Below are 10,627 nucleotides of genomic sequence, written 5' to 3' on the forward strand. Positions count from 1 at the left end.
GTTGGCCGAGCTGACACTAGTTGCAGATTTACTGTTCACAGTAAGTTGCAAAAGAAAGAAGGGAGTAAGGTTTAAGCATGTGTTGGCTTAAAACCATAATCAGTCATCAGCAGGACTGTTACTTTACTACTTGGTACAAAACAAAAATGAGCTTTTTGACTTGTAGTACTTACTGACATTACCACGAAAGAAGACTAGTTAACAGTGAACTAAATGGCTTACCTCTTGCTCCATCTCAATAGCTGTCCAGATTGTGAAGCCAATGAAGAACAAAGAGTGCTCTGAGTCTCAGAACGTCACCTTCAAAGTTGAGGTTTCTCACCCCGGTATCGATGCCTTCTGGACCTTCAATGGACAGCCACTTAAAGCAGGTGCCAAGTACAAGATGGATTCCAAGAACAAGCTCCACACCCTGACAGTCATGAATGCAATGAAGGATGAAGAGGGCGAGTATATGTTCGCCGCTGGTGAGAAGATGTGCACTGCTTCACTCACTGTAACAGGTGAGTTTTTTTTGCAGTCCTAGACCTGGTTTACATTCAAAGTTAATGCATTGTAGTACTGACTTGACCAAGCATTAACTGATGGGAACTATCTATTGTCACAAGGTGGTGCCATCACAAAGCCCCTGCATGATTTGGTCGTGGCTGACTCTCAGACCGCCATATTGGAGTGCGAAGTAGCCAATCCATCCGCAGAGGGCAGGTGGCTAAAAGAGGGCTGCCCTGTCGACTTCAATGAGAATGTGGTGAGTGAGGAGGACGGTACCATCAGGCGCCTCGTGATCATCATCGCCAGAGCCACTGACATCGGAGAATACAGCTATCAGGTTGCCACCTCCAAGACCTCAGCCACGCTGAAAGTCGAGGGTAGGTCTAGGTTTTACAGAATGAAGGAGACGGACACCCATAGCACATAGCCTGTTTTTTAATGAAGCCATGGGATTAATATCTGTGTCAGAAGAATTGTGTGCACTTAATGATATAGAATTATACAGTATATCGACTCTTGTCTTTGTCAGTATATCCAAGAACTGAACAAAAGGAAATTAATCGGTTTAATCTGTGTTTGTTTGTTTTCTGCTGGACATAGTATCATTGAACGTTAAATATGATGCTGAAAACAAAAGCCCAGCAATCTTGGAAGGATTACTGGATAGACTAACTAACAAGATACAAGTCTATAAGCTGGTTGTAGATTAGCTGGAAGGCTTTCTGTTTCTACCAGGTGTCCCAGCTCACGACAAGCTAACCTACAATTTAAATCATGTATCATCTCTGTTGGCTGGCCAACCAGCATATTTCTGAAATGTTACTGAAATGTTTCAAATACAAATCGACCTATTTTTTTTCACATCTGGTTTGGTAGTACATCCACAGCAAAGGTTAAATCAAGCCCCATGCCGAGAGCAACTGATGTAAGGCACTCAATGACGCAAATTTCCAAAGCCCAGATGAACAATGATGTTTGTCTCTACAGCTGTGAAGGTCAAGAAGACCCTGAGGAACTTGAATGTGGTCCAGACTCAGGAAGCTGTGTTCAGTCTGGAGCTGACCCACGAGAATGTGAGGGGAGCTCAGTGGATCAAGAATGGTGTTGAGATCCAGCCCGATGATAAATATGAGATTAGCATCGAAGGCACAGCCCACACCCTGAAGATCAAGGACTGCACCACACAGGATGAGTCTGTTTACTCTTTCAAACTGGGAAAACTGTCTGCAAACGCCAGGCTTAATGTTGAAAGTAAGCAGCTGCTGATTATTCAAACACAACACAAATTTCATATTTTTGAATTTCTTAAAATGAAAACTCAAAAATTAGCAGAAGCACAGCTTCAGTGCAAACTGTTGTCATAAAATATTTTTCCTACAGCTATCAAAATCCTGAAGAAGCCAAAAGATGTGACTTCACTTTTGGGTGCAACCGCTGTATTTGAGGTTGGTCTCTCTGAAGACAATATCCCCGTGAAATGGCTGTTCAACAAAGTGGAGGTGAGGCCCAGCGAGCAGTATAGGATACTCTCAGAGAAGAAAACCCACAAACTGATCATCCAGGATGTGGACAAAAGCCAAGCGGGAGAGTACACTGCTGTGGCGGGTCACCTCCAGTGCAGCGCACACCTCATTGTTGAGTGTAAGTCTTAGCAATCTTAGAAGATGAAACCTGTGAAAACGACCAATAAGCATTAAATTGTCTTGTATAGAAGTATTGGCTGTCGGTAAACAAAGCTACTGTGTTACTACTAAACTACACCTTGATTTTTACTGACTGAAGGCAGTAATCCTCACTGGCACAGCCATGCTAAATGTAAAACATGCTCGAACTGACATTTTCCACTTGTATTTACCCCTCAGCTCTCCGAGTCACCAAACCCATGAAGAGCGTGGTGGTCCCAGAGACTCATGTGGCCACGTTTGAGTGTGAAGTTTCTCACTTCAACGTGCCATCCACCTGGCTGAAGGACGGCGTGGAGATTGAGATGAGCGAGAAGTTCAGGATCGTGGTTCAAGGAAAACTCCACCAGCTGAAGATCATGGACACCAGCAGGGACGACTCTGCAGAGTACACCTTTGTCTGCGGGAACGACCGAGTCTCTGCCATGCTCACGGTTAACCGTAAGTTCCTTCAGATAGCTACTGTCATTGATACTGAAATGTAAGCATTAACGCTCCAGCCGGGGAGAACTTTGACTTGCAGACTTTCAAATAAACTTATTCATTAATGGATTAAAGGTTTATCAAACAACAATCTGTCAGTTACTTCTTCTCTAGGACACAACAAATGCTCAAAATACCCTTTATTAACCATATCATAATCTAAATTGAAGTGTCTGTGGCAGACAGACATCCTGTAATCTGAAACAATAAATTCAAAATGGCAGAATTTCAGAAGAACTTTATTTTGGATATACCATTTTGGATTTGAGCACAAAAAAGGGGGGTGGGGTGCAAGGTAAGTGCTTTTATTTGAACATGAATTTGAAATATTTAACCAATTTTTAAAGTTTCTTGACTTTTTTTAAGTAGAAACCCCATTAATTTTTTTTAAGCCCAAATCTGTAGGAGAAAACCCTGTATATTATTATTACATATGTAATCCAGAACTCCAGCTTTAATAACACCTTAAATCACTAATGGATCTGTAAAAACAATTAGTTTGTAAATCTTAATCTGAAATTTAATTATACATCTGTATAACCAAACACAGTGAATTACATTAAAGTTATGGATTAATTCATAATATTCCAGGCAGTATTTTTCCAAACATACTTTTGTCTGAAAGGCATCTGGAGGTGTCAGTACACTAACCATTAGTTTTGTCATTTCCAGCCATTCTGATCACATCAGCGCTGAAGAACCTGAATGCCCAGGAGAGAGACACTGTCACCTTCGAGATCACTGTTAACTATGAGGGAATTGCATACAAATGGCTGAAAAACGGCTCAGAGATTCGCTCCACGGACAGATGTCAGGCCCGCCGCAAACGGCTCACTCACACTCTGAGCATCAGGAGCATCCACTTTGGAGACAGTGCTGAGTACGCCTTTGTGGCTGGCTCTGCTGTTTCCACTGCCAAACTTTACGTTGAAGGTAAGAATTGCTTCAGTTTCAGTTTTCTGCTGAGGAGCTAGTGTACAGTGGCTTAATCACGGCGTGCAGCCATCATATGAAGCCATCTTCATTACCACTGGGCCCTGCTAAAAGACCCCTACAACTCAAATTCACTTATAGTAAAGAACCCAGGAAACCTCCTAATGAACTTCTGTAACCTATCAAAACCACTAGACCCTCCAAAATAATGTCTAGGTCTTTAAGTACCTAGACATTGAGGACCCTGGACCTCTCAAATGGCCTTCAGACTCTTCTCAACATATGGAGCGCCTTGATGACCACGATAACCTCCTAATGGACATCTAGACCTAGTAAAAGACTACTGGAACATGCTTAGTGACCTCTAGAGCCTCCTAATGACCACCAATACACTTACAGGATCATTAGGGCCCCCTTAAGGACTTGTAGAAACTCCCCAGTAACCACTTACCACTAGAACCTGCCTGTTGAGCTCTAAGGCCTGAGAGTGCACCGACAAAATAAATAGCTAAATAAGATCAAAACTTTATTTATATAGTTGTGTTAGCTCTTTGTGATTTCAGCACTATGAGTGACCGCTTTGACATTACAGTCAGTTTCAATGTAAAGGCCAAACATACTGATAAATGGAACTCAAGTTTTTATCCCTGCTGTTTTCTGTTACAGCCCGTGTGGTTCAATTCACCAAACACCTGAAGGACCTGAAGATCACTGAGAAGAAGAGGGCGACTTTTGAATGTGAAGTTTCCGAACCGAACGTCCAGGTGATCTGGATGAAAGATGGTCAGGAGCTGGAGACATCTGATAGGTACAGTGGCTCACTTTGAGCTGTTGAAACAGTTTGATTAATTATACAAACACCACAAAAACAAATAAATGAAACGTGTCTTGATCATATCTCTTCTGCCTCACCTTCTCTGTTTGCTGCAGCTATAAAATCAGCTCAGATAAGTTTGTGCACCGTCTGGTTCTGCCGTCTGTCTGCCTTTCTGATGCCGGAGAATATTCTGCTGTGGCTGGGTCTAGTATGTCCAAGGGCATCCTGGCAGTCGAGGGACGGGACATCAAAATCTCAGCACCTGCTAAAAGGCACATCGCTGTGAGTTAGGAATATACAACGTAGAACATGCTAGGGTCTCGTATGATGTCGGTAGCCCACCTGTGGTTTTCTGGTAATTCAGTCAGTACTGTTTTGCCCTCATTAGGTAGGTAGGTAGAACTTTATTGATCACACAGTGGGGAAATTCCAGTGTTCCAGCAGCAGTAAAGGACAAAACAACATGACACCATAAGGATAAACACCCCACACGTATCTTGAGAAAATAAGATCTGGGTACCCGAAAAACCAAACAAAAATATAATATTTCAGAGACAATCAAGAACAAGAATAGACCTCCCACAGTTTGTCCCTGAGACACAAGTCAAAAAAGCTACCTAGGAACAAGACAAAAAAGAGTAGTATTGAGAGGAATCAAGAAAACAACCAGGAAATCAAGAACAATCGAATATTACTCACAATTAATCCCACAACGGGGGAAAGAAATCTGTGTTTCAGCCATAAGGATTTCTAAGGAACTACTCAAAAATACCTAAAGCAGGGCAATGTACAGTATTTGAGAGAGATCAGGAACAAGATATTACATGTGAGCCTATTTGCAATGCATTTCACCCCCAGGAGCTGAATATTGCACCTCAGTCGACTATTGCATAGTCCCTCATAATTTCACCTAGCTTATCACTGCAGTGATGTGTTGTACAGTCTGATTGCTGTGGGGAGGAATGACCTGTGGTAATGTTCCTTCTTACACTGGGGATGTAACAGTCTCGTGCTAAAAGAACTGTTCAGAGCCACCACTGTGTTGTGCAGGGGATGGGAGGGGTTATGCATGATGGGTTTTAGTTTCGCCAGCATCCTTTTTTTTTTACCACCTCCTCTCATTACCATACTTTGGGGGGGTAGACCAGAGGGGTGCTACTTACTTGATGAATATAACATAAAATAACTTGAATATGCGACTGTAGATTTGTGAGGGACTGTGTCGGTTATAGTTTTTTTCCCTCTTTTTTCCTCTTTTTCATTATTATGCACCACTTCTCCCAGAAATTTGTTGCAGTCACAAACGTTTTGGTATTCTCATGTTTGTTTCTGTTTGCCAGAAAAAAGTCAAATCTGATCCAGTCTGCACAAAACTCCAAATATGGGCTGGACAGAATTATTGATACCTCCAACTTAATATTTGGCAGCACACCCTCTGGACAAAATGACTGAAATCAGTCACTTCCTGTTGAGTTTCTTACACCTCTCTACTGGATTTGTGGACCACTCTCCTTCTGTCAGCTGATCCAGGTCAACATCGCCTTGCTGGTACATCTGTACCGAGAGAGGTTCTCAAGTAGAGCTTGTCTTGCTCACAAGTGTGTGAACAGACTCATCATCTTGCAGAAGAACATAAAAGCAGAATGAACAGAGCAGATGATGTTAGCACTGTGGGGGGTTGTCTTCTGTTGTACTATCACATAAATATTATAGTCTTGTGAGCAAGACAGGTCACTTTCTAGTCACAGGTTTTGCTGAGAATTTCTGGGAAATCCAGCATCTTTGTTCTCAGTATTCAACCTTACCCCGTTCATCTGTTTTTGCAGGTTGTTGAGAAACAAAGAGCAACACTCGAATTTGAGGTGAATGTGGACGACGTGGAGGGTCACTGGCTGAGGAACGGCGTGGAGATCCAGTTCTCAGTGGAGGAGAGGTTCAGCTACACCACCATCAGGAAGCTCCACCGCCTCACCATCTCTGAGACCTATAGGAGCGACGCCGGGGAGTACACCTTCATCGCTGGCAAAAACAGGAGCACCATGCACCTGAATGTCATGCGTAAGAACTGACACCACAGACCTCACTCATCCACATCAATGACTTGTATGTTTATTTCATGCCTTACGCATTTATCTGTGCAAATTTGAAAATGTCATTGTAGTTGGTTCACAAACAATTTACTATCAATAGGAAAATTAATAAAATTTCTACATGCAAAGCACTGGTGATAAATGAATTAGTAAATCCACTCGCCACCATACGCACGTGGTGGAAGGATTCAGAGCCTTAACTCATGTAAAACTACCCACACCATAATGTAAAAACACTGCATTACAAGTAAAAGGCCTGCATTTAAAATTGTACATAAGTAAAACTGTTCTCAACTTCATGTAGTTAGGGTATTACAGTAAAAGTACACAAGTATTCTCAGGTGGAGCTGGCTTCAACTACTTTATATACAGTTAGCTAGTTAGTCCAGTGGTTGCCAACCTAAGGCTCGGTCCCCTCCAAGGGTCACCAGATAAATCTGAGGGGTCATCACATGATTGATGGGGAGGAAAGAAGAAAAACCAGGGTTCTGATATATTTTTGCAAATCTTTCATTATAAACAGGTAAGTAATGTGATGTATCACAGAGATATGTGAAAAAGGCTGAGGCAACACACGTGGCTAGTCATGAGAACACTGCAGAGTTGTGCTTGCTTTGGTTCAAAGCAGCTGTTGGTCACAAAACGTTTGCTGTTTCATGCAAGCTTTTCTCTTTTATATATTCTGAGATGTGGGAAAATGTCAATTGCCATCATCTCTTGTGCTTTCTAACTTCAGTACCAGAGCCTCCTGGGATTGTCCTCCACATGCAGCCACAGACGGCAATGTCAGGTCGATCTGTTCGCTTTTCAGTGCGGGTGAACGGCATCCCTCAGCCTCAGGTGTTCTGGTATAAAGACTCCCAGGCTCTGTCCACTAGCTACAAGTGCAAGTTTGTCCACGACGAAGGTGAACACACATTGGTGCTGCTTGAAGTCTTCCCCGAGGATGCCGCCATCTACAGCTGCAAGGCCACGAATGACTATGGAGAGGCGACAAGCTCCGCCCCTCTTACTGTGGAAGGTGTGTTTAGAAATTTATCCTCAGCAAGGTATTGGAGACTGTTTCATTCCTTCCTTTGAGGGTTTTATTAGAATTGTGAAACTCAATTTTATGATGTTTTCTGTAGCACTTCAAAGCAGGCAGTGTTATGCAATAAGCTGTTTTGTTTTTGGTTTTATTCTGCAATAAACAACATACTAAACATCCACAGAACATAAAACCCACAGAAAAAGACACAAATTCAGTCCAACCTGCACATAAAGAAACAAAAAATAAAAAAGTGACATCTAATAAAACAAGCTACTAATGGCATCTATCAGTTTTGGTGTTAGCTCACTTATGGCTGTGCTGCCAACTATAGTGGCTCTTTTTATGAAAATGGTACATTTCTAAGGAATGATCCTTTTATATGTGGTCCAATTATTTGTGGTTTCAACTGATCCATTATTTCCTTTATTTAAATTAAAAAAAAGTCAAATGACCATCAACCTCACGTATTTGAAATATCTTATTGTGTCTAATTGGAATGTGAAAAAGAGACTTTACGCATAACATGATTCATTATCAGAATCGTCATTGATTTATTTTTCAGTGTCTGGTCTTGCAGTTCCTGAGGTGGTTAAACCCGTGGCTCGGGTCTCACCTCCAGCCCTCATCTCTCCCATGCGGGACGTCCTGGTCTCAGAGGGCCGCCCTGCCCGGTTCCAGTGCACCATCTCTGGGGAAGGTAGTGAGCACTGCTCACATTATCCTGATTGTTGGTTTACAGAATTATACTGACCTGCAGAGAGACGCAGGCCTTGGACCTGGGTTACATCACAGACAAGTTTTTATGTTTATGAACTACATTTGGTCATATTTTAGTAAGAAGCATCCTTGTTTTCTGAGGCATTTGTTTGAATTTGCTGGTTAAACTAGCTCAGCACTTCCTGTTTACCTGTTAATTTAATATTTAGTCTTTTATTTGTGGTATGTTTTGATTAAAGTTAGTGGCCGGTGCTGGCATGAGATGTTTTCAGTCAGTTTCAGGACCCAGCCTGTCCAGTTCAGCAAATGTATAGTGAAACAGACGCATGGGCCAGATGATCCTGACTGTAAATGAACACTGTGTCTCCAGCTCTGCAGATTTCTTGGTTCTGTAATGACAGAGGGATCAGACAGTCAGACATCTTCAGGATGTCTCATTATGGTGACACCTGCCAGTTGGATATTTCCAAAGTTCTCATCGACCACCAAGGGGAGTACTCATGTGTTGCCACAAATTCGGCAGGAATGGTCACATGTGCTGCCACTTTGAATATTGGTGAGTTTGTCAGGTGTACATGTACTAATGACATTTGAATAAAACTGTCACTGTCAGACCTGTACTCACTGCATGTGCTTAAGTAGCCAAAGTGTGGCCTTCTCTGTGAGCATGTTCCTTGGTAGGGATGCTCTGATGTTTCAGCTCAAAACCTGAATCTAACACGGTGGTTTCCACCATGGCAATTCAAAACTGTGAGACATCTGAGAAACCTTTTTAAGTCTGGGTTTCTTTTAGCCAGTTCGCTAACAGAGGTACTTTACTAGTTAATTACTGAGAACTAATCGGTGGAGTTTAATATAAATTACTGGGTTGATTACAGGGATTATGGGCTCCTACCAAAGGGTGCTCAATCAATCAGAGCATCTTTGTAAGTAACTGCAGCACATACTGTCCAGACAGATGTAGGTGTTAAAGAGTGTTGTCTTCCCTCTAGAGCTAAATCAAGGAAACTAGCATCAAAATGTTGAGGGCATGCCTTATACTCACACTGTCGAATATAAAATAAAGCACAAAAACAGATTTTTATTGGCAATACAAAGCTGTACAGCAGGGGCAAGTGGCAAGGTTTCAGGCTTGTGTGTTCAGTCTGCCAAGCCTGAGATCACCGGGCATTTTCTGAAATCCTCTTCTTCTTTGCCTTCCACAGAGTCAGATAAGAAAATAGATATTAGTTCCAGCTGTGCCTCCAGTAGAGCAAGAGTATTAGCCTAGCTTAGCACAAAGACTAGAAGCTGTTGGCTCTGTCAAACCAGACGAAATGTAGACACTCCACTGTAATTTTCAGACAAAATTATCACAGAAGAATATCAGATCTTGGAAGGGTTGCCATGTAACTAAAACAGGTTAACTTTGGTGGATGCAATACTGCTAGCCTAGCTAATCCTGTTTTACCTGCATCTGTGTACTGGATATTGATCTTCTCATTTGATTCTGACTAAGATGGCAAACAAGACAATATGTTGTAATCAAGCATACTCCACAATGCTGTTGGTATGCCACAAATTGTGTCTTTTTTCTGTCAAAACCTAGAGTCAGCCCAAGGAATGGCTGGCTTTTTAGGCTTTGACTAGTTTGTCATTATTTATGTGCTATTGTCTGCAGACTCTCTGTAGTTAACTTTTTGTGACCGTGCATTATAAATGTGTTTTAAAATCAGCTGCACTGTATTTGTTTCATCCTCACTGTCAGCACCTGTTACAGGATTCTCTTAATGATGCATGGCATCTTCTTTTCCTACACAAGTAGCTCTTAGCAGCAGGAACGTCTTTGTTCTCAGACAGGAATCTTTATTTCAGAGGAATGCAGCATGGTCAAAACAGAACAACTGAATTTTGGAAACCTGGCTTTCCTCACACTCAAGCACGGACATGATCCATAGCCTTTTTATTTTAAATTTTGGCTCCAGCCAAGCTTGCATGATTGACAGTGGAAACCAGCCACTGTCCACTCCCTCACTGATCCAGACTGATCCTCAACGCTCCACTCCAACTGCACTCTTCAAACAAGTTGTGACACAAGTAACCTGAAGAAGTCGCCAGAATGATGTGTTGACCTAATTCTACTCTTTCTTATTGCCCAGATGAAAAAGCCTTAGCTAGAGTGTCGAGCATTGGGGCTAAGCTAACTCAGAGAATGGAGGCTCAGACAGAGAGTTTCAGCTCTCTGTCAATGGAAGAAACAACCTACAGTACTGAGTTTACTGAGATGGTCTCTGAGAGTTCCTCCGTGTTTGGGAGGATGGTTGAGATTCACATGGAGAGCTCTGACAGCAGTTTTGACATTAAACTCTCAGCCAGCCCCAAACTGCTGATGGAAATGAGTGAC

General features: G+C 42.2%; 1 protein-coding gene across 1 annotated transcript in view; it reads left to right on the forward strand.

Annotated features, from left to right (window-relative positions):
* LOC109970431 (titin-like) overlaps window positions 1-10,627 on the forward strand; it is a 206,786-nt gene that overhangs the window by 24,303 nt on the left and 171,856 nt on the right. Inside the window, 13 exon segments of the mRNA XM_020617984.1 lie at window positions 251-503; window positions 609-869; window positions 1,480-1,743; window positions 1,873-2,133; window positions 2,355-2,615; window positions 3,330-3,590; window positions 4,257-4,398; window positions 4,521-4,689; window positions 6,234-6,465; window positions 7,234-7,518; window positions 8,105-8,224; window positions 8,615-8,800; window positions 10,383-10,543. Coding sequence (XP_020473640.1) covers window positions 251-503; window positions 609-869; window positions 1,480-1,743; window positions 1,873-2,133; window positions 2,355-2,615; window positions 3,330-3,590; window positions 4,257-4,398; window positions 4,521-4,689; window positions 6,234-6,465; window positions 7,234-7,518; window positions 8,105-8,224; window positions 8,615-8,800; window positions 10,383-10,543 — 2,856 coding nt within the window.

The sequence above is a fragment of the Monopterus albus genome, unplaced genomic scaffold (assembly GCF_001952655.1).
Source record: "Monopterus albus unplaced genomic scaffold, M_albus_1.0 scaffold198.1, whole genome shotgun sequence".
NCBI classification, from domain to species: Eukaryota; Metazoa; Chordata; class Actinopteri; order Synbranchiformes; family Synbranchidae; genus Monopterus; species Monopterus albus.